Genomic DNA, 23100 nt, shown 5'->3' on the forward strand with positions numbered 1-23100 from the left:
AGGTGGGGCAGTTAGCACAGGGAGAGGTTAGCACAGGGTTGGGTTAGCACAGGGGTAGTTAGCAGAGGGTTGGGTTAGCACAGGGGTAGTTAGCATAGGGTTGAGCAAGCACAGGGAGAGGTTACCACAGGGTGGGGTTAGCACAGGGAGAGGTTAGCATAAGGAGTGGGTTAGCACAGGGGTAGTTAGCACAGGGAGTGGGTTAGCACAGGGGTAGTTAGCACAGGGTTGAGCAAGCATAGGGAGAGGTTAGCATAAGGAGTGGGTTAGCACAGGGTGGGTTTAGCAGACGGATGGAGAGTTTATCACAGGGAGTGGGAGCGTCTAACGGCCCATGGAGGGGATCAGGCTGTGGCCCGCCCGGGATTAGCACAGGCTCAGACTCCGACTCCAAGACTGTCTGGATGACTTGCCGTTTAAACAGCACCATGGCAACAGTGACTCTGAGCACTATTACAAAATCATACATCAGACATTGATACCGGTTTAGAAATCAGAAACACCTTTAACAAACAACACAGCAGGCTCTCTGTAACAATAACCCAGACACTGATGCAGAGTTATAAATAATATACAGCCACAGTAGGCTGTGGTGGAGAATCACAAGGTAAAGAGAGCTATGAGACAGACAGACAGACAGACTGGTGTTGAACAGACAGACACACAGACAGACTGGTGTTGAACAGACACACACACAGACAGACTGGTGTTGAACAGACACCAGTGTTGCGCGGGTTTGGTCACAAGCGGCCCGCGGTCGCCCGATATTTTAATCAACCCGACCGCAACTCGGACCGCGAATATTAATTAGGACAAAATTATACCCGACCCGCGATCCGACCCGCTTATTTACAAAATGTGTGCTTTTGGTTATAGTCTGCATGCAGTGTGACAGTAGGCCATTTCTGTAAAACAAACTAATTTATTTAGGCATGCAGAACATAATGTTTGCGTAGGAGAGAGAATGAGAATAAGAGCGCAAGCACGCACGCAACCACCAAGGATTAGAACACTAGGATAAGATTTGAAGGCCATGGACATACATCTTTCTTTCGAAAACAGAAATGGTGAGGCAAGGTAGGCTAGAGACAGACCCGGCGGCAGACACAAATTCACGGACGGGCATTGCACCTTTCCAGGGGGGCACTGGAACTTAAATTGATCACGGTAGTTTAAGCTTACACTTGACAAAACATTCCAATATGAAAATGTAGATGCAATTGTTGTAAAATGGTGCAGCTCCTTTAAGAGAGCCCTGTGCGCAGGGATGGAGAGAGAGAAAGCGAGAGGGGATATGTGTGTTAGAACTGAGATGCGTGTGGAAAAAGTAGACGTGCTGTTGAGACTGGAGCTAGTCATATTCAAAATAATGCAAAAATAAATCCGCAGATAAAACCAAAATCCTCGTTCATTTGCTAACCACTTTCAGATAGAGTGTTAGGGAGTTAGCCCCGAAGTTACGGATAACTTCGGCCCTGGAGTGGTAACAAGCTCCCTGTTCTCCGACTAGGTCAGAAGAAAAAAACTGTAAAGGTTAACGCTATCAAACAAACCCAGAAACTACTAGGCATACTTCTACTAACTACGATATGAGATATAGCCTACCTGCGAGCCGATAAACTATATTTGTCATCGGATGACGGGTTAGTGCAGAAGTAAAGTAGACTGCGCCACGTAACCTCCTCTCCATTTAGGTGATGGGCTTACCTAATGTTCCTGATTGATTAGCAACGGAATAATACAGATTTTACCAGTTTTATTTGCTACTTGCTAGATTGACAAACGTATAGGCTAGGCCTACATTTAAGTGTTCAAAATCAATCTATGGGATTGGGGTTGGTTGGAGCAGCCAAGCTCGTTCAGGGCGGGCACAGATGACTTCCAGGACGGGCCTGGCCCCCCAAAGCCCCCCCATGCCGCCGGGACTGAGAGATACATTGCTGGTCAAAACGTTAGCGTAAGAACTGGTTTATAATGCTGAATGAAGCACAAAGCTTTACAAAAGCACATCCACTGTTTAAAGTCACAAACACAACGAACAACTTTTATGCAAGCGCGAACCTATACATAGGATGTGTAGTCTGTGCCATAACATTTATTCCTGCAGGCTGCCCGTTTTGGCTGTCATACTTTTAAATGGCTTCGCAAGAAGCAGGCCTACATAGACCATAACTTACTGTCATCTTCTTTAAGAACTTTTCCCAAAATTTCCCATAGCCTATATCGCTTTTCCTGAAGGGGTGTCTATTATTTTTAACTCGCGTCTTCAGCTTTTTTACTGTTGACTTTACTGTAGGCCTATTGATGCTTTACTGTATTGATGCCAGCCTTCTTGTGATATTTTAAGTAGGCCTAGGCCTATTTGTAGAAAATATATATTTAATTAATTTTAACTGACCCGCCCGCAAATGACCCGAATATCATTAAAATATTTTGTTTATGACTCATAACCGCGGGTGACCGCGGTCATCCGCGGGCAACCGCTTAATTTTGGGCAGACCGCACAACACTGACAGACACACACACAGACAGACTGGTGTTGAACAGACACACACACACACTGGTGGTGAACAGACACACACACACACACACACACAGACTGGTGGTGAACAGACACACACACAGACAGGCAGACTGATAGGGCTGCTCGATTATGGCAAAAATCCTAATCACGATTATTTTGGTCAAAATTGTAATCACGATTATCGATGAACGATTATTCATGGAGGTGGGGAGGGTTGGGGAGGGGTACTTATCTGTTATTTCCACAACCCCCAAAAAATATCACTACAGGCTATAATAAGGAAAATAAGGAAACCAAGTGAAGTTAAATAACTTGTATAACTTCAAGTCTTAAATTCTACTTATTCATAACAACACATACAGCAGATGCATTACACTGTTATTAGGCCTACAGACTGTGGTACATTTTGGATTAAATCCAATGACATGCTCGCTGATGATCTGATAAAAATGCCTTTTTCTTTAAAATACTACTTCCATCATGTGTAGGCTTGCCTACATCTCTGCCAAGTACAGGGTGCGCTGGGGCAAAAGGGACAAGTGCCCAAAAGACAGCTCTAACAGGGAGGTGCCCAGTGCCTACAGGGGCATCTGCTACTGCTGCCCTCTCTCTCCCTCTCTCTCCGTAGCAGCATATTAGCAGCTTTTATCTTTCTCCTCTCCTGCATCTGTTCATTTATCATTTCTTGGCTCTCTGCTTCACCTGCCAATGCAGCACTGGTTGAAACCACTGGTTGATAGCTGGATAGCTAATACAAGTTAGTCACACTGGTCGGAGTGTTTAATTTCCCCATGGATTTTCAAAGTTTGCAACTGTAAATGTAGGCTCGACTGGCTCATCCTCTGGGTCTTTGAAAATACGTTGTGGTTCATGATGCTACCGACAGCACAAGCACACACACACACACACACACACACACGCAACCCAAACTGCTTGAGTGGCCTGTGCACAGAGGGGAGGGGTGTGTGGAGTGTGTGGCTTAAAGAAGCAGCGTGAATCAGTGCGCTGTATGAGTTGAAATTGTATGCATTTCCAAAAACACTATTTCTTAACGGAATGTGGCAAAATAATCATTTTTTGTCAATTACACTATTTTTGTGATCGTTTGAATTGAAATTCAATTAATTGCACAGCCCTACAGACTGGTGGTGAACAGGCAGGCAGGCAGACAGACAGACAAACAGACAGACAAACAGACAGACAGACAGGCAGAGAGACAGGTGAATAGACAGACAGACAGACAGACAGACAGACAGGCAGACAGGCAGGTGTTGAGCCACAGACCGGTGCCAGTGTACTCCAGCAGCCCCCCCGGGCCTCTGAAATCGATGACGTCTCCCACACGCAGACTCTCCAGATACTGGGACATCTTCCCCCCCTCGGGAAACTTGGGGTGTACATTCCGGAAGTAAATCTGGGGGTGGAGCAGAGGCAAGGCAAGTTTATTTATATTTATTTATATATGCATTTCATACACAGGAGCAATTCAATATGCTTCACATAAACAAAAGCAATAAACAGTATAATAAAACAATAGCAAATAAAACCATAAAGGGCAGTAAAGGAGAACTCAAAGCCGTTTTCAACACAGGGCCCTTTTTTAAGTCACTGAGTACTGTGTATAACTGTATAAATCTGTGCTACATAGCTCAAGTTATCTTGCTAGTAGCTAGCGTAGCCAGGCAGCTAGAAAGCTGCTATGCCATGGGGGCAGATATTTTAGACTGTGTTGTGCCTCTTATTAACAGACTCAAAATGTTATTACAAATGCTGCACAACATGAACAGGATCCTTACGAAACACCACCATGTTCAACTCAGTTATTGTGCAGACACAGTGAAATGACAACATTCCTACCTTCACCACCAAGTCAACAAATCCCTGGTCATCGTCACTGGACACGGGAGTGTATGGGCGCACCACCAGGTTGCCATCAACACGAGCAGACAGGTACACATGCTTCCCTGGAGGACACAACATGGGCTCAGCCACAGGATCACACATCACACATCCACACCCACATCACACACCCACACCCACACCCACTCACCCCACAGTGACAGGGGACAGCTCGATCACCTCATCAGAGCGGCAGCTAAATGCATGATGCTAAATGAGTAACTCTACATGCTGCCCCCCACTGGTAAAGGGATTAAAGGACAAGTCCGGTGATTTTTCACATAGATCTCTGTAGCTCAAGGTCACAAGTAAAACAATTGGTTCTACTGTTCCTGCCCCCAGAGTGTAGCACTTGAGCTAGGTAGTTTGACAGTACTCAGTGACCTCGAGAAACAGAGATCTATGTGAAAAACTGCCGGACTCCTCCTTTAAAGCCCAGTATGGCCCACTCTCATCCACTGTGGAGAAGGTCCTGTTCCATCCATACTAACCCATAGGGAGGCCCGGTAACCTAACCAAACCCCCATCCATACTACTGAACCCCCCCCCAATACTCACCTACAGGCAGGCCCAGGATGTGCTCCTCGCTGGGGAGGGCGAAGCGGAACTTGCGGGTGTCATGGCTGAGCACCTGGCAGAGATGCACAGAGATACAAGGATCAGAAGAGCTCTTCGCCCCGTAGGGATGCACAGAGACACAAGGATCAGAAGAGCTCTTCGCCCCGTAGGGATGCACAGAGACACAAGGATCAGAGGGGCTCTTCGCCCCGTAGGGATGCACAGAGACACAAGGATCAGAGGGGCTCTTCGCATGGTGGCGGCTGTTGCCGTGCCACTGGAGTGGCCTTGAGCAGGGCGATCCAGCCCTGAGGCGTTCTGGGGTACTGAACACAGACTCCTGAACTAACACAGCTGAGTGTGGCCTGTCTGGCATTAAAAAACACTGTGTTCAGAGCATCACACACCCCCACAGGAAGCAATTGACCCGTATAAACCCTTTCTGTGTATCCAGCCTAAATGGATATACTATATTTAGTCCATAATTATGTCTTATGCAAAAGCTCGGCCTACAGAGACACAGGTGTGGAATTGTAATTATAATACACACATAGCCTCGTTACCTCCTTGTCGATGAGCCTGAGCTGGTATTTGACTGTGGGGTCGAGCAGGGTGACTAAAGGCTTCTTCTTCCGGCCATAGAAATAATAGCCCAGTGCAATGCCCGCTGTAGTCACCAGCACCACTCCCGCCGTCACGACTGCTGTGGACTAGAGGAAACGTAAACCCAGAGTCATGCAGAGCATGTGATGTTAATGACTTACTATCTGGTTTAATATTGTTAGTAATCATAAGCAACAAATGTTGATCTTGCAGTAATTTCTCGAAGGTTCTGAGTTTACTCGGAGGCTTTAAAGCAGTGCTCGGGCAGGCTACGCCAGCTAAGTTCATCCGTGACTCATTGGAAAGAATTCCAACGTTAACTGGATTTATCCGAGGGCTCTTTGATTACATGCCTTTCCGCTGATGATGTCCAAAGCTAGTTAACTGATATGTTATTACATACATGGAATTAACTAACGTAAGACACTTATTCAACCTTATTTAACAACCTTGGCATTGCCGCCACACGCCTTGATCCCTATTTGGACAATCGGAGTAAACGTTAGCTAGCTTCTAACACTGATCTGAAGTTGGAGACCCACTGCTGACGTGAATGTCAGTCAGCTAGATACTGTTATCAAACTCAACTCACCTTCAAACTACACAAATGACTTAAAACTTGCTTACCACGGCGTATTTCATGGTTTCCTGGGACTCCTTGCTCAGTAGGTCCAGTCAAAGTCAACCTGCTGTCTCACGCCCGTCAGTGAGTATGTGCGTGTTACCTCGCTAGCCGCTAATGACAGTTTGCAAGCACAAGAGGAGTTAAACGTATTGAATAGTCATGGTTGCGCTAAAAGAGCGCAGAAAACCATATGTCGCCACTTACACCTTTACAGAGCGGGGGCCATCCAGAGTATTGCGTGGTCTAATGTTTATTCAATAAGCTCACGCCCCAGACTTCATGGAAAGAAATACTCTTAACATATTAATAGTGGCAAAAACCACCCACATATTGTTAAAATATCACAAGAAAAAGGCTGCTTGTCAGATAGGAAATAAGTCATCAGGGATATTACATTACATTACATTAGGCTGACGCTTTTTAACCAAAGCGACTAACAACATGGTAAACAGTAAGTTTTAGAACAATTCTCACAATTTTAGGACAGTTTAAAAAAACATTAGAGTACAGTAAGAATAAGTGCGTCGGTGAGTGCTGTTTTTAACAGTTACTTGTCAGTTTAAAACGGCTGGTGAGTGCTAGGATCAGTAAGACTTGTTGTAAGTGTTGCTATGAGAGTAGATGTTCTCTAAAGAGCTGGGTCTTCAGGAGTTTTTTGAAAGTGGAAAAGGATGTCCCTGCCCTTGTAGGAACTGGCAGTGTGTTCCACCAACGAGGAACAACAGATGAGAAAAGTTTGGATTGGCTTGAGCGTACTGGTGGATAACACCATCTTTTTTTGTACCTAAAGAAACAACATACTATTTTGGACAAAATCTATTCACAATAATTCAAAAGTTGTTTTACAACACATTTATTCCCAGTCATTATCGTTAGAAAAAAAAACTTTGCATAATCAATATGCAAAATTATAGTACCACAGTACTTGAGTAAGTGCCAAGAGGTTCCCTTTGACCGAATAGAATAATAATGTCCAAAGTAATGTAGACTGTACAGACGCACACAGCTGCTCCGTCTGGCGCAGGTGAGGTGAGCACCTGAGCAGCTGCGTCTGCCGCAGGTGAGGTGAGCACCTGAGCAGCTGCGTCTGTGCGCGGTCAGCAGGTGCCTCGTCAGCGGCTCTGGGGGTGAGGCTGACTAAGCATGCTCGGGCTCGTGGTCAGGAGAGCTCAGCTGAGGATCTTCTTCACGTAGTTGCGGACATTGACGTGGAGCTGATGCGCGGTGCTGGAGAACACATCCGTGGCCAGAGCACGCGTCTCCTCGGAACCCCCCCACAGGGCACGGTACACCGGCAGAGTATACTTCTGCTTGCCCTGAGGGGAGAGAGAGAGAGAGAGAGAGAGAGAGAGAGAGAGAGAGAGAGAGAGAGAGAGAGAGAGAGAGAGAGAGGGAGAGGGAGAGAGAGAGGGACAGAAACTCATCTTAATTTCTTTCACAATTGAATGATACCTAGGGCTGCACGATATTAGGAAAACATGCGATATGCGATAACATTATTGAGTCATGCGATAACGATATAACTTGCGATATTTAATTTAAAAAAAATAATAAAATCTCCATTCTACTTGCTGCTAGCATAGACTGTAGGGTTGGGGGGGGGGGGGGGGGGGATAAATGTATACATGGATTTCTATAACCTGGCAATAGCCAGATGAATTTCGCTCCGCCTAGCTCCACTCATCCATCTGGAACCGATCCATTGAAGTGTTGCTTCAGAAGGCTGGGCCTAATCAAAAAATCCTTGCATATGATTGAATAAGCCACTTGTCCGTCATCTATTGACGTGCTACTTCAACCACTCACATAGAAGCCAACCCGTGACGCTAATAACAGACTCACAGTCGCTTCTACGCTATGTCACATCTATGAAACTCCCGCCCTGCGTCCTGATTGGCTAAACCATAAAGTTGGTTGGAGAAATCACTCTCAATGGAAGAGGTCCCAGATGGATGTGAGTGAAGCTAGGCGGAGCTAAGCGGAACGACATTCATCTGGCTAGGGTCAGGTTAGGATTTCTATGCAACGTCATGAAAACATGTGTGCGCAACTAAGAGGCAGAAAGCACCATAGAACAGCATAGAGCAGTGCTCTCCTTGAATAGAATAAAATGAGTTGTTATGCTGAAAACTGCACCAATTCGAAATCATGATGGTTAGAGAATGTTCAATATCCCTAACGGAATGCATGTCTTCACCAAAAATGACAAAATACAATGTTATATTAATAAAGAAAATGAACGGCAAACTCTGAAATATAGCCTGAAATGAAATGGTATATTTTGAGACAACAGGGGTATACAAAAAATTCCGATTGTAGCTTACAGCAGCCGACTATTAACACTGTGGACGGCCACCAAGCGTCTTCTGCCCCATGGCTGCGCGCGCATCTAGTTTTGTTGGTAAACGAGAAACCCGTGTATAATTACAGAAATAAATGTATAATTTTCTACATAAAAAATATAAAATATTATGTAGCCTAGGCTATATATGGCCTGATGAAAGTGGACAGCTAAGACCTACTGACTAGCCTATCGAAGTTGTGTGGAAAATCCTCCTAAAAAACGGATAGACAGCCAATCTGAACACTTGTGCACCAACCAGCGGAATATTCCACATTGCCAGCCTTCGCTGGGCCTAGCAAAAAAGCTACTTAAGCTATATCGCGGCGGTCACTCATCTAAAATCTTAAGTAGCCCAGTCTGTAACCTCATACGCTGCGCATCCCACGCTAGACTACGAGGGCAGCGGAAAGTGAAAGTAAGGGGCTGCGATCGCACACTCCAACGAAGTAGGCTAAACAACTTTTACAAATAACGAATCCTGATTACCTCTCTGCTGCTGTCTGGGGCTTTTGCTAAATGCAAATCATAAAATTCAAGCCTTACAGTGAAAGACATATCTTCTGATCCTAACGATAACGAAAGAAATTGTTTATTTTAACACGGTGGAGAAGGACGCATTTGGCGCTGTGTTTGTAACACGTCATCCTTCATAAAACCAAAATATTTCCATATAACAGACGTGCTTTTCCTTTTAGTCACCAATCCCTCTTCACCCAAGTGTAACCTACCTCGCTCGACTCACTATCTTCAGCCATCACGACTTAGCACCAACACCTAAAACACCGCGCACCTAAACTGGGGATCAACGGGCTTCTCGGGCAGCATGACAGCATCGATTTGGTAAAATATGTTGACATTCAAAAATGTAGAAAATGTATCAAAATGTATCGAAAATTAAGTAATCTTGGCGGTATGTCTATCGCAAGCATTGATATCGCGACAACGATAGATTTTTAGATATATCGTGCAGCCCTAATGATACCATCACCGGACATCGTCTTAAGATGCCTTATTTTAAAGGCCGAGGCTTAACCCTCCATCCTGGGTCCGTTCCCACCTGTGAGCTGAGGAATTTGCGGATGTGCTGGTAGCCCGGTTGGTGCTGGTTCTTGGCGATGATCTGAGCCCAGCGGAGACGCAGCTCTGCGTTGCTGGACTCCACGATGTGAGGGTAGTGCTCCTCCAGCTTCTTCATGTTACCTTCAACACAACACACCTCTCAACATCCTCACCCAATCACAACGCATGTACATCACACCTCAAAGCATCCTCATCTAATCACAACGCATGTACATCACACCTCTCAACATCCTCACCCAATCACAACGCATGTACATCACACCTCAAAGCATCCTCATCCAATCGAATTTATATTAACTTATGTCGGACAAGCCAAATGTGTGAGCAGATCATTATTGCGCTATGAGCCTTAGCTAGATGTTTTAAATCATGTGCAAGCAGAATGTTGCTTAAGAAGAGCCTAACCCCAACTCTGACCTGACCTGATCCACAACCCTAACCCTAATCCTCCAGGCCTGAAATCGACGAAGCCTCCTACCTTCAGGCAGTGGTGACTTCCCCGTATCACTGAGTCACGTGCAAGCAGCCCATTACTGATATGAGCAGAATATCCTGTTTAAGAAGACCCTGACCCCGACCCTAACCCTGACCCCAACCCTGACCCCAACCCTAATCCTCCAGGCCTGAAATCGACATCGCCTCCTACCCTCAGGCAGTGGTGACTTCCCCAGGATCTGCTCCAGGAAGTAGACGGTCTGGTAGGTCTTCCAGGGCTTGGCATTGACCTTGCCGATGGCCGTCATGTCCAGACTCGGCTGCACCCACAGCTCTGCCAGCTGCTCCGCCGGCTTCATCAGGCTCTGCCCTGCAGACAGGTCAGGCAGGTACGGTGGCCACCCGGGGACATTCAACCAGCTCTCAAACTCCAGACCTGACCAAGACACCAGGAGACATCAGACACATAGCAGGGGGGCAGCATGCATCTGCCAACAGCTCCCCTAGTGGCCAACTGACCCTCAGGGGCCGTTTACACGAAACCGCCGGGTGAATTTTCTCTTACCGTTTTCACACCTTTAACGACACCGGCAAGAAAAAAACCTCGCGTGTACACACACAGGTGTAACCGGCTAAATGTGCTGTAGTGCATATGCCAGACCAGTCGATGGCGCCGCTGTGCAGAAGCTTCACGATAATTTTGCGTGAATCGCGTAGAAGAAAACATTGTTAAAACAGTTTGTTAAGCCAGAGAATGTCTAATAAGAGCTCTGGTTAAGCAGTTGCATGAAACAAGGAGACTACAGACAATTCGGTTTTCAATTCAACTGTTAAACTAATAAAGTTAATTTTCAAGGTATGTGACTGATATGTGAAATTTCAAATGCTTAGCCTACGCATTGCATTAGGTCTGAGCACCACTGGAGAAAACACTAACATGCAGTAAGCTAATGTTTAACTAAGTTAAGCTAGCGTGTGCTTCTAACTTAGCCACTAAAGGCTGATAGGCTACATTGTGCACAATATAAATCATGACAGGGGAAAGAAAAACATTTTAATATGATAAATAAATGGTTTGGTTTGCTTTGACAAGCAGCATGTCAGGTCGAGTGCCGTGGCTGAGTTGAGAGGTGGGGCTATGTCGTCATAAAGTTGCTGGATTCGCACCTACAGGCGTCTACACGGTGAAAGTTAGCCGGCGGTTTCAAAAGTTCCCACTTCGGAAGCCGGTTTCAAAAGCTTTCAAAATCGGTTTCAGTCTCCTAAACTGCCGGCGTCGTGTACACGCAAGGCGTAACCGTTAACAAAACCTCACCGGTTTCACAAAAACCGGCGTTGTGTAAACGGCACCTCAATCTGTTGTTAGAGAAGGACATGACAGGAAGTGAGGTACCCTTGATCTGGTGGACGCCCTTCTTGTGCAGCTCAGGGAAGTATTCCAGGAAGAACTCCAGCGTGTCCTCGGACATCACGCTGCAGAACTTAAACTTGTCCACGTAGGCCTGAGGGGAAGGTCAGAGGTCAGGTCGAGAGTGTACGAGAGTGTACGAGAGTGTACGAGAGTGTACGAGAGTGTACGGTGTAAGAGTGTAGGGTGTATGAGAGTGTTTGAGAGTGTATGAGGGTGTATGAGGGTGTATGAGGGTGTACAAGGAAGTTTACAAGGAAGTTTATTGTCACATGCATATAGTTACTGGAAGTAAGAAATGCAGTGAAATTATGTCTGGTGTCAGCCTATTTGTGCATTAATGGGGGGGGGGGGGGTAAAAAGTGCAGTAGAAGAGGGGTTTAGTAGATTAAGTGGCAAGGGCTGCATAAGAAAGGTGGGGGAGGATTGGGATTGGGGGGGGGCACCAACAAGGAGCACCCAAGAGCAACAGGGGCAAGGAAAAACTCCCTTACCAAGGAAGAAACCTTGGGCAGATCCACGGCTCAAGGGGCTAACCCAACTGCCAGGGGTCTTGGTGTGTGTGTGTTGGGGGGATGACAGGGGAGATGGGATAGTGTGCTGTGTATGTGGGGAGAGGGCAGTGTGCAATATGTGTGTTGGAGAAGCTTCCTCATGAGACAATGTGCTGTGTATTGGGGGGGGGGCAGTGTGCTGTAAGTATGTTGGGGATGTGTGTTGGAGAAGCTTCCTGATGAAATAATGTGCTGTGTATGTAGGGGGGGGGGGGGCAGGGACTTACTATTGCAAGCAGAGTACTGTATGTAATGTATGTGAGTGATGACAGTGAAGATGTGTGTGTGGGCGGGAGGGGAGTGGAGCAGTGACTGTGTGTGTGTGTAGTGTGTGTGTGTGGGTAGGTGGGGGCAGTGTGCTGTAAGTATGTAGAGGATGTGTGTTGGAGAAGATCCTGAAGACAATGTGCTGTGTATGTGGGGCACACAGTGAAGTGTGTTGGAGAAGATCCTGAAGACAATGTGCTGTGTATTGGGGGGGGGCAGTGTGCTGTAAGTATGTTGGGGATGTGTGTTGGAGAAGCTTCCTGATGAAATAATGTGCTGTGTATGTAGGGGGGGGGGGCAGGGACTTACTATTGCAAGCAGAGTACTGTATGTAATGTATGTGAGTGATGACAGTGAAGATGTGTGTGTGGGCGGGAGGGGAGTGGAGCAGTGACTGTGTGTGTGTGTGTGTAGTGTGTGTGTGTGGGTAGGTGGGGGCAGTGTGCTGTAAGTATGTAGAGGATGTGTGTTGGAGAAGATCCTGAAGACAATGTGCTGTGTATGTGGGGGGGGGGGGGGGGGGGGGGGGGCAGTGTGCAGCAAGTATGTAGAGGAGGCTTACTGTAGCAAGCAGTGTGCTGTATGTATGTGAAGTGATGACAGTGAGTGATGATGTAAGTGTGTGTGTTGGGGATGGGGGGGGGGGGGGCAGAAAGGCTAGGCAATCAAGGACATGGGTAGATGGAGGAGAAATCAAAAATAATAAATAAAAAGTGTGCAAAAGTTGGAGAAAGTCAGATATGTGTGTGTGTGTGTGTGTGTGTGTGTGTGTGTTTTGACGTGTGATGAAATAAGAAAATAAATAAAAGGTCTGTAGCATAGGGAGAGGGATGTAAAAGTGCTAAAAGTCTTGTAGGTGTGTGTGGGTGTGTGTGTGGGGGGGGGGGGTCATGAGTGCTGAGGAGTGAATGAGTGCAAAGTCAGTATAGTGTGAGTTCAGAGTTGGGAAATGTTTGAGAGTGCTGAGGAGTGAATGTGTGCAAAGTCAGTATAGTGTGAGTTCAGAGGGTGAGGGTGTATGAGAGTGTATGAGAGTGTAGGGTGTAGGATGGTGTTTGAGAGAGTATGGTGTAGGAGGGTGTAGGGTGTATGAGGGTGTAGGGTGTAGTACCTGGAGGAAGGAGTCAAAGCGGCTCTGGTCATCCACCAGGTGAGCCAGGTATGAGACAAAACAGAAGCCCTTCTCATAGGGTGTCTCATTATAGGTGTCATCAGGGTCCACCCCTACCAAACACACACATGTATTTAACTACCATATTTATTCAAAATGACTGCCAATAGGGATGCACCAATCTGATACTGATCTCGACTCAAACAGGTTGATTGGGTATCGGTGGAAATAGGGCTTCAGGTATCCGTCACAATGGGCCAACATATGGGGCCAATCTATTCAAACCAATTGTTATGGTTATGGTTGTGGAATTTAGCTGACGCTTTTGAACATAACAATATGTTAACACATACCACAGCCATGTCTCGGCAGTGCTTTTGTCAAGAAGCGAGCATAGCATGGAGGCAGCTAAAAACAAAGCAGCGCTAGCATAGCATGGAGGCGGCTAAAAACAAATTTGAGATTGAAGGTACTGCGTAGTAGCCGCAGCAGTACAGAGTTCTATTGCTACGTGTTGTTTAAGGCTAAAAAAACACTGATATTGGATCAGTACTAAGAATCAGCCAATACACCCTCTGTGTGTGTGTAGATAGATACTTTATTGATCCTCAAGGGGAAATTCAAGTTTTATTTTTTAGATAGATAGATACTTTATTGAGAGTGTGTGTGTGTGTGTCAGGCGCGCGGGAACCTATTTTTGACCAGGGGTGCCGAATAACAAAAATAATGGATGTCCGACGATTTCTCCCCTCCTGGACATGTTTCGGATTTTGACTGCTAAATATGTCATTTTAGTGCGGTGTGCGGGTGATAGAAAGAAGTTTTAGAAAAGTCCTGGGCAGCCACAAATTCCAATGTTCCAGCACAGCACTCCGACTCCACTGCACCCACCCTAACCCAACAGAAGCACACTTGACATCATTAGCCTATTTCAGTATAGCTAAGGAAAATTACTTTTCTGATCGTCAAAACCACGCCAGAGATGTTTGGCTTTAAATATAGGCTAATAATCAGGCTGCAATGATCTCGCAAATAATTCCTGAATAGCCTAAAGTGTGTCGTCTCCACAGCAAGTATGTATCCTAATAATTTTTATCTTAGCGAATGAAATGATTTCACTAGCTATAATTTATTAATTTTGCAAAACTGTACAACACAATTAAAGTTTCTTTCAGCTTATCCATGCTTTTTTGAACGTGTAAATCGCATAGAATATGTAGGCCTATATCAACTGTTGGCCTACACACTTGATTGCTATCACATAGCTGAAACCACGCTACGGTTCTTACAGGTGTTACAGACTCACGTTCACATTGATCTCTATAACTGTTCATTTTTAGTAGCCTATATTCCAACCAATCCATAACCCTTTTTTGCTATTTGACTCATCATGTCAGACAGCAAATTAGTAATTATTTAAATATATAATACATTTCAAAAATCTCTCTCCTGCAGCACCCTCAGCACCCCCCTTCCTGCACCCTTGGTGTGTGTGTGTGTGTGTGTGTCTGTGTGTGTGTGTGTGTGTGTGTGTGTGTGTGTGTGTGTGTGTGTACTCCTGGTACCTGGCTTGATTTTGACGCGTAGTTTATTGAGGGGGTGGTCCTCTCCGGTGTTATCTATGTGCTGCTTCAGCAGGGCGCGGCCTGTGGCAGCTTCCAGACAGGTGTACGCCTCACCTGCGGGAGCATCACACAACACAAAGATGCACACCTGGACTTGCTATTGTTTAACTCTCTAAAGTCTGTGGACATAGATATCATCACGTGTTTCTCCCACATGCTGTGTGACTAGAGACCCTGTACATTATTTGTAGCTGTACATTAAGGCAGTGTTTCTCAAAGTGTGGTCCGCAAGCTATCTCAAGTGGTCCGCAAGCAAACGTGGTAATTGCAATAGTTGCAATATTGAACCAACTTGTATGTAAATCCTGCAACACTGCCTATAGCTACGCCAGTTTAAATCATATGAATCCTCTGACACAGTAAGCAAGGTGCAAAAACAGTATGCAAGGAGGTTCAGTGAGTAGGACTTTTGTGTAATATACTGTTGACGTAGGTCTACTGTTTTTTTTTTTTTAGCTAGGTGGTCCGTGATTCTTTTTTTATTGGTTAAGTGGTCCTTGGTCTGAAAAAGTTTGAGAAACACTGCATTAAGGTCTCTCATCATGTGTAGCTGTACATTAAGGTCTCTCATCATCAACACCGTGTGATTAGAGACCCTGTACATTATGTGTAGCTGTACATTAAGGTCTCTCATCATCAACACTGTGTGATTAGGGACCCTGTACATTAAGGTCTCTCATCATCAACACTGTCGCTATCCACTGCACTAGCGCTCCATCAGCATTTCTCACCGTAGAGCTCCCGGCACACGCGTCTCTGGGCGTACATAGTGAACCCCTCGTTGAGCCAGAAGTCTCCCCAGTTGGCGTTGGTCACCAGGTTACCGAACCAGCTGTGGCATATCTCGTGCACGATGACGTCGGCGAGCGAGCGGTCGCCCGCCAGCAGGCACGGGGTCACGAACGTCAGGCAGGGGTTCTCCATGCCACCGAAGGGGAAGGAGGGCGGCATGAACAGCACGTCATACCTGCACAGGTGTGACACAGGTCAAATGGACCAATTAAAACTCACTTTCTCCATATGTGTGTGCTGTGAATCAATGAAATAATTTCACCATCCCCATATATAATATGTGGACCAATGAAAACGAACCTTCCCCACACGTATGGCCCAAACAGCTTCTCTCCAACAGACAGGAAGCCTTCGATCACGCCGTCATACTCAGTCTTAGCGGCCTCCAGCAGACACGGCTCTGACCACACACGAGTCCTGGACACAGCAGGAACACCATCAGAAGAAAACTCACTGCGTGTTATTATTATGGTGTGTGTGTAAGACAGACACGGCTCTGACCACACACACAAGACCTGGACACAGCAGGAGGAACACCATCAGAAGAAAACTCACTGCGTGTTATTATTGTGTACTAAACTCACTGCGGCTTAATATGGTGTGTGTGTGTGTGTGTGTGTGTGTTAGACAGACATGGCTCTGTCCACACAGGGGTCCTGGACACCATCAGAAGAAAACTTACTGCATCTTATGACATCGGTGAAAATTACTATGGTCCAGACTGGCTGGTGGCACAAGTGTGTGTGCGTGTGTGTGAAGGGGGGACTTACCTGGGGCCCTCCTTGGCCAAGACCTCTGTGTGTGTGTGTGTGTGTGTAGCTCACCTGGGCCCCACCTCGGCGGACACCAGGTCCCCCACAGCAAGCGCCACCAGGTAGGAGGGGATGGGCTGCTCCATGCGGAACAGGAAGATGTTGTCCGCCTTCCTGTGTTCCCACGTGGTGGCACTCATGACCGCTGTGAAGCCCTCAGGCACCTGCCAGGGTAGAGGGCAAAGGTCAACCCAGCCCAGCACCATAAACAGCTATTGCCCGATCCAAAGGGCAAATTGGAAGAGTCCAAAGGGCAAAAACACAACAGAACACAATCCTGACAAACAAACAACCATGCTCATGCCAAGTGGGTTTGTGCAAAGCATCTTCACAACTTCACAATCACTTGTGTATAGTATAGTGCAAGCAATGACAGGGATATATCATGACGAAAAAGAGCAAGGTGATACAATGAGATGTCATGAGAGCAATATGACTGAGTATTTCACTGAGATGACTGATCCCCCGGTGACGGGCTGTGTGGCCGGTCGCCAGGACCCACCTTCACCGCGGCCGAGTAGGTGCTCTTCACCGCTGGAGTGTCGAAGCAGGGGAAGAGGGACCGGTTGAGCACCGCCTGGCCTTGAGTGAAGACATACGGTTTGGTCTTCCCCGCGGTCTGCTCAGGATTCAGCCAGCACACCTGTTCAACGCAACGGGGCGACAGCACACAGGAGGCGGGTCAGACGGGCAAACGTTACCTGCACTGTGGCCGAGTAAGGGCTCTTTGCCATAGGCGTGTGGAAGCCGGGGAACAGGCTTCTGTTCAGGACCGGGAAACCGCTGGTGTAGAGGAACGGCAACCTCCGCTCGCTAGTCTGGGCAGGCACCAGCCACGACATCTACAGACATGCCCGCAATTTAGCGCCAAGGCAAGGACACCACTTCACTCCTGCTGCTCAATGTCTTGAATTTCCCCTTGGGATCAATAAAGTATCTATCTATCTATCTATCTATCTATGTATGCATACTGTTATTGGTGGTGCCACATATTGTGCGTGGGATCATGTCGTGGGTAGCATGTGTGTAGATGTGTAGCCTAATGTTTGAAATTCAACCACAAAGATGAACGACTTTTCTGCGCTAGTACTTGGGGGTGAGGAACAAAGGTGAAACTGCACATGTTGGAAAAGACGAAGGAGTGTTTTTGCTGAGGGTGCAGTATCTCCTGTGAGCAAATACTAGCTAGCTAAGCAGCTAACTTAAACCACTTAAGATATAGTTTACTGATGATAGGCAGCATAAATGCTCAATCTATTCACACGCAAATTGCTTAAAGTTCTAAAACTTTAATTAATGAAGAGACCAGACGATTTCCTTACCCCTGGTCCGTCAGTGGCAGCATATTTGATAGCCACCCGGAATTTTTCATCGGCTTTCCACGGCGCAGGGAATTTAACGACCAGAGTGGTACCGTAGCTTGTGAAGTCCCTGGTGAGAAATTCTACTTTTTTCCATTCGGTGTCATCGTAGCCCTGGCAGTAGGACACCTCTTGGAAGCTCAGAGACGGGTGGATATCTAGCAGCACTTCGCTTTGTTGGTCCCGAATGCACCTCAGCCGGAGAGTCTCGGTGGCTGATATATTTTTCTTATCAAAATCAACGCTGAGGTCAAGATGAAAATGCTCGATCTTGAATTGACGGAAGCTGGAAGAAGTAGCCACATCGTCAGCTTTATCCGAATGCAAGGCGCTGATTTTGTCCATTTCTTCAGCACAGTTCACCGACGTTACGGCGGACTGACAACAAGGCGATATCGCAGCAGGCAGTTGAACGGATCTATTGTGTGTTCAAGGTAGTGCATAATGCAAGACTATTGCGCAGACAAAACTTGTGTCGTGAAATGAAAACGCTATTAATCAGTTTCTTTTGTCGGTGTTTTTTTTTTCACCGTACGGCCATTGGCAATGTTTATTTTATTTATTTGAAGGTGTTGCATCGGTATTTGAATACCATTACCTCACCAAAAATGCATAGGGTTGTGTGAACACACCCCTGGTGATGTAGGCGGGATATATACATCAACTCTTCTCTCATTGGTGTATTGCACACCGTACCACTGCAACGATTGGTTAAGTAAATCTGTCACTATTGGGATTCCGGATGTTTCAGTCCGGGTGCTAAATTTGTTTTCGTGTTTCCTCCTCAGTGGCTAGCAGGAACCGGTGGATAAAGTGAATAGTCATGATTCTCGAACTGTAATTACAATGGGGTCTCATGAAAAAATATTGTAAGTACAGCCTGTCTAAATGTTTTCTTTCTAAGTATATCCCTCACTTTCGACTTTAATACGGGTGTACTCATTGGCTAAGTGTTATCCTAGCAAGCTAATTAAAGCGACAAGAATGATGCTAGCTAGCGAGCTATGGCAAGCTATCTGACGCTAAACTGCTACTTGGTAGAATTAACATTCGAATGAATAAGTTAACTAAAAGTAACCCACGATAGCTACAGATATTTGCGATATCTTTTGCGATATGATTTGTTTCCAAAGGCCTTGTAAAAGATAGCTGTCATTGACGTACGCCTGTGTAAGTTAGCTTAGCTTTTGCTTAGAATGATCTGCCAAAGCCAGGGTTCTCCAGACTTAACGCAGGCAAGAGCATGAGTTATTAACGTCAACTTCTCCAGATCCGTTTTTTCTGGCGTGTATGCGGTAACGTTATCTCGCCATTTGACAGGTTTTAATCTATTTTAGGAACTCCGTTGCCCTACCTACTCTGTTGCTGTATGTACACATAGACGTGAAATTTAAATGTAAAGTTATGCCTTGTGACTTGAGACAATGTTGCAAAGGGAGCTTATTAGCGAACAGCGGAGTTGCATATGTTACGATTAGCTGCTACACAGTGGCTTAGCGTTACGTGTGGGATCTTGTCAGATTTCACAATAAACTGATCTGATACTGTCAACAAGGCTTGTACTAGTTCCAGCGAAAGCTTCTATGTGCCCGTCGCAGGAAGGTGAGAGGGGTGTTTCATAGCTCTCAGCCGTTTTGGCAACCTGTGCGGTTCTGTGTACAGCCAGTCGCTTGACATACTGTGTCGCCAGCATTATTTGGATAAACTGCATGTGACACGGAAACCAGGGGGTTAAAGTAACACAAAACGATCCTTTAGAACACAAGCTTTATCAACCGTCTCTGGTAACACTATGGGTGCGTTCGTGAATTGCCACTCCGATCGCTCCGAGCACACTTAATCGTAAATTCGGAATTATCGTGTTTATTCAGAGCGTGTCAGATTGAATTTATGCAACAGCTATGTACTTTGGCTCATTTTTATGAGCAACTACTTTCGACATTCTTTTAAATAAACGTTGATGATGTACGGTCAGTATGCGAAGGCAAGATGAACGCACCTGTCATTCCCAGATGACTGGTCCTGCCTGTGCATTGTGTATCTTTGATGTTTGGGTCTGAGCACCCCCGTCACTCACATGAAAAGACGCCAAAAGATGTCAGTTGGATGTTAGGCACTCTAACACGGTTTTGTCGGTGTCAGCTAGGCTGTTTGTCTAGCCAGTTAGGTGGTGTTTGCAATGTTTTAGAAAAACGCCCCATAATGTTGCTTGCACAAACAATTAATAAATGTGAATGTAGTGCACTTCTCAAGGAGCCCTGATGACCACCACAAAGCCAAGTCTGAAATTGCGGTTTCCCCCCAGAGCCTGAGATGTTGAGATGGAGCAGGACAATGCAGGGAGCGGGAACTCTGAGGATGTGCGGAGCAGCGAGACTTCCCCTGTGACCTGCGCGGCAGACACCAACCCTCTCCCCTGCGCTGCAGACACCAACCCTCTCCCCTGCGCTGCAGACACCAACCCTCTCCCTTGCGCTGCAGACACCAACCCTCTCCCCTCTGAAGCTCAACCAAGCACCAGTGAGCATGTTTACATACATACAGAGCTTTATGTGCATAACGTTTCTAACTTTAGCACAAGCAGGCTCACCGTAAGCATCAGGTCTAAACTCAGCTTTGACAGGAAGAGTTATGATCAGTGGACCAGGTTATTGCCCTGTTAGGAAAGCTCTTCCATGTGTGTGTGCTTCTGGGGCTCTGGATGCTAATGTGTGACATTAACACCTTACTGAACACTTCATTCTACCCCACTGTCCTGGGTTGTCATGCTGGTGACCCTGACTGTGTTTTCTGGTCTGTGTGTTTATGAAGGCTGTGAAGAGCAAGAGCTCAGCGACGCTCCTTTGTTAGAAAACCACATCCAGTCAGAGGAGACTGAGTCACACCCGGATGGGCATGTGGAGGCGGGTTGCCCTGGCGTCTCCACGGTAACGGACGGCTCTGCCAGGAGCCAGGATGAGCTGTCGGAGCAGGACTCCGCTCCCGATGCAGTGAGCGGCGAGAACGACCGTCCGCCCAACGCTGGCGGCGAGGGCCCTGCGCACGTGCCCCCTGTGCTGCTCTCGGACTCGGCGTCTGGCGTGGACGGGCGGGAAGACTCGGGCGAGTTCGTGGAGGCCATGCTGGCGCGCAGCAAGCTGGAGGAGCAGGGGCTGGGCACCAAGGGGGGCACGCCACCACTGGCCGAGACGGGCTCGCCACTTCCCCCGGGGTCACACCGCGATGAGGACGTGACGGCCGACGCCTGGCGCGCACACAGGAAGCACGTGTTTGTGCTGAGCGAGGCGGGGAAGCCCATCTACTCGCGCTACGGCAGCGAGGAGGCCCTCTCCTCCACCATGGGCGTCATGATGGCGCTCGTCTCCTTCGTCCAGAGCGGCGACAACACCATCCGCTCCGTCTACTCAGGTAACCGCTCCTGAGAGAGCGCTAACTGCACTCTGTCTACTCAGGTAACCACTCCTGAGAGAGCGCTAATGGTCTACTCAGGTAACCACTCCTGTTAGAGAGCTAACTGCACTCTGTCTACTCAGGTAACCACTCCTGAGAGAGCGCTAATGGTCTACTCAGGTAACCACTCCTGTTAGAGAGCTAACTGCACTCCGTCTACTCAGGTAACCACTCCTGAGAGAGCGCTAATGGTCTACTCAGGTAACCACTCCTGTTAGAGAGCTAACTGCACTCTGTCTACTCAGGTAACCACTCCTGAGAGAGCGCTAATGGTCTACTCAGGTAACCACTCCTGTTAGAGAGCTAACTGCACTCCGTCTACTCAGGTAACCACTCCTGAGAGAGCGCTAATGGTCTACTCAGGTAACCACTCCTGTTAGAGAGCTAACTGCACTCTGTCTACTCAGGTAACCACTCCTGAGAGAGCGCTAATGGTCTACTCAGGTAACCACTCCTGTTAGAGAGCTAACTGCACTCTGTCTACTCAGGTAACCACTCCTGAGAGAGCGCTAATGGTCTACTCAGGTAACCACTCCTGTTAGAGAGCTAACTGCACTCTGTCTACTCAGGTAACCACTCCTGTTAGAGAGCTAACTGCACTCCGTCTACTCAGGTAACCACTCCTGTTAGAGAGCTAACTGCACTCCGTCTACTCAGGTAACCACTCCTGAGAGAGCGCTAATGGTCTACTCAGGTAACCACTCCTGTTAGAGAGCTAACTGCACTCCGTCTACTCAGGTAACCACTCCTGAGAGAGCGCTAATGGTCTACTCAGGTAACCACTCCTGTTAGAGAGCTAACTGCACTCCGTCTACTCAGGTAACCACTCCAGAGAGAGAGGCTAACGGTCTACTCGTGTAACCACTTCTGTTAGAGAGCTAACTGCACTCTGTCTACTCAGGTAACCACTCCGTCTACTCAGGTAACCACTCCTGAGAGAGCGCTAACGGTCTACTTAGGTAACCACTCCAGAGAGAGCGCTAACCGTCTGTTAAAGGAGAAATCCGGCCGATTTTTACATGGATCTTGATCGCTAGACGTCGCTGAGAACTGTCGATAGGAAAAACGACCAAAATCGGTGCTGCTGAACTGGAGTAGCTGCAGCTAATTGCCAGTGCTCCCAGTAAGCTACAATGCTAGGTCTGGGTACAACTTCTTCAGATTTGATGAGTTGAAAACACATTGGTTTGTCATTTTCATGTTGCACAGAACTTTTAATGACATTTTGAGTCTGTTAAGAGGAAAAAAAAGTCACCTCCAGTTCGGTAGCAGCTGTTAGCAGCAGCTACTCCAGTTCGGTAGCAGTGGTTAGCTGCAGCTACTTCAGTTCGGTAGCAGCGGTTAGCTGCAGCTACTTCAGTTCGGTAGCAGCGGCTACTTCAGTTTGGTAGCAGCGGTTAGCTGCAGCTACTTCAGTTCGGTAGCAGCGGTTAGCTGCAGCTACTTCAGTTCGGTAGCAGCAGCTACTTCAGTTCGGTAGCAGCGGTTAGCTGCAGCTACTTCAGTTTGGTAGCAGCGGTTAGCTGCAGCTACTTTAGTTCGGTAGCAGCGGTTAGCTGCAGCTACTTCAGTTCGGTAGCAGCGGTTAGCTGCAGCTACTCCAGCAGCGTTTTTGGTAATTTTTCTCCCTATCGACAGTACTCGGCGACGTC

The 23100-nt window shown here is 47.1% G+C and overlaps 3 protein-coding genes across 10 annotated transcripts in view; 1 reads left to right on the forward strand and 2 right to left on the reverse strand.

Moving 5' to 3' along the window:
- Positions 1 to 6389, reverse strand: part of LOC121706753 (NADH-cytochrome b5 reductase 3) — a 12115-nt gene extending 5726 nt beyond the window's left edge. Inside the window, exons 1-5 of the mRNA XM_042088758.1 lie at positions 6212 to 6389; positions 5545 to 5691; positions 4982 to 5054; positions 4382 to 4488; positions 3809 to 3938 (exon numbers count right to left, since the gene is read on the reverse strand). Coding sequence (XP_041944692.1) covers positions 3809 to 3938; positions 4382 to 4488; positions 4982 to 5054; positions 5545 to 5691; positions 6212 to 6226 — 472 coding nt within the window. The 5' untranslated portion in view covers positions 6227 to 6389. The remainder of the gene's footprint in view (positions 1 to 3808; positions 3939 to 4381; positions 4489 to 4981; positions 5055 to 5544; positions 5692 to 6211) is intronic.
- Positions 6390 to 7046: 657 nt separating this feature from the next.
- LOC121706742 (arginyl aminopeptidase (aminopeptidase B)) lies at positions 7047 to 18559 on the reverse strand. Of its 5 annotated transcripts, XR_006031133.1 has the most exons (12): positions 17960 to 18545; positions 17140 to 17280; positions 16650 to 16801; positions 16126 to 16242; positions 15765 to 16000; positions 14974 to 15087; positions 13409 to 13521; positions 11462 to 11570; positions 10280 to 10504; positions 9611 to 9753; positions 7283 to 7525; positions 7047 to 7246 (listed from the first exon to the last, which is right to left on the reverse strand). XR_006031133.1 is itself a non-coding variant. In XM_042088730.1 (11 exons), exons 1-11 carry the CDS (start codon positions 18341 to 18343, stop codon positions 7379 to 7381), a joined length of 1881 nt encoding a protein of 626 aa, XP_041944664.1. In that variant the 5' UTR covers positions 18344 to 18545; the 3' UTR covers positions 7047 to 7378. The 5 variants fall into 5 exon arrangements, 3 of the variants coding, with proteins under 3 accessions (XP_041944664.1, XP_041944665.1, XP_041944666.1); XM_042088730.1 differs by having other exon boundaries at positions 7047 to 7525; XM_042088731.1 differs by lacking the exon at positions 17140 to 17280 and adding an exon at positions 17339 to 17479 and having other exon boundaries at positions 7047 to 7525; positions 17960 to 18536.
- Positions 18560 to 18738: 179 nt separating this feature from the next.
- LOC121706755 (vacuolar fusion protein MON1 homolog A-like) lies at positions 18739 to 23094 on the forward strand. 4 transcript variants are annotated; one of them, XR_006031151.1, is made up of 4 exons: positions 18751 to 18867; positions 20304 to 20518; positions 20810 to 22223; positions 22268 to 23094. XR_006031151.1 is itself a non-coding variant. In XM_042088761.1 (3 exons), exons 2-3 carry the CDS (start codon positions 20320 to 20322, stop codon positions 21418 to 21420), a joined length of 810 nt encoding a protein of 269 aa, XP_041944695.1. In that variant the 5' UTR covers positions 18739 to 18867; positions 20304 to 20319; the 3' UTR covers positions 21421 to 23094. The 4 variants fall into 4 exon arrangements, 1 of the variants encoding a protein (XP_041944695.1); XR_006031152.1 differs by having other exon boundaries at positions 22408 to 23094; XR_006031153.1 differs by having other exon boundaries at positions 20810 to 22061; positions 22143 to 23094.
- Positions 23095 to 23100: the final 6 nt, after the last annotated feature.

This window comes from Alosa sapidissima, chromosome 4, assembly GCF_018492685.1.
Source record: "Alosa sapidissima isolate fAloSap1 chromosome 4, fAloSap1.pri, whole genome shotgun sequence".
Classification (NCBI taxonomy): Eukaryota; Metazoa; Chordata; class Actinopteri; order Clupeiformes; family Clupeidae; genus Alosa; species Alosa sapidissima.

What these genes read in the sequence shown, in the direction of transcription:
- LOC121706742 (XM_042088730.1), bottom strand. Translation starts at nt 18,343, where the DNA reads ATGGACAAAATCAGCGCCTTGCATTCGGATAAAGCTGACGATGTGGCT. An exon ending in TCCGCCGAGGTGGGGCCCAG is followed by an intron (nt 16,243 to 16,649) that starts GTGAGCTACACA and finishes TGCTGTGTCCAG; the next exon opens with GACTCGTGTGTGGTCAGAGC. An exon ending in ACGCGTCAAAATCAAGCCAG is followed by an intron (nt 13,522 to 14,973) that starts GTACCAGGAGTA and finishes TGTGTTTGGTAG; the next exon opens with GGGTGGACCCTGATGACACC.
- LOC121706755 (XM_042088761.1), top strand. Translation starts at nt 20,320, where the DNA reads ATGGAGCAGGACAATGCAGGGAGCGGGAACTCTGAGGATGTGCGGAGC. An exon ending in TGAAGCTCAACCAAGCACCA is followed by an intron (nt 20,519 to 20,809) that starts GTGAGCATGTTT and finishes GTGTTTATGAAG; the next exon opens with GCTGTGAAGAGCAAGAGCTC.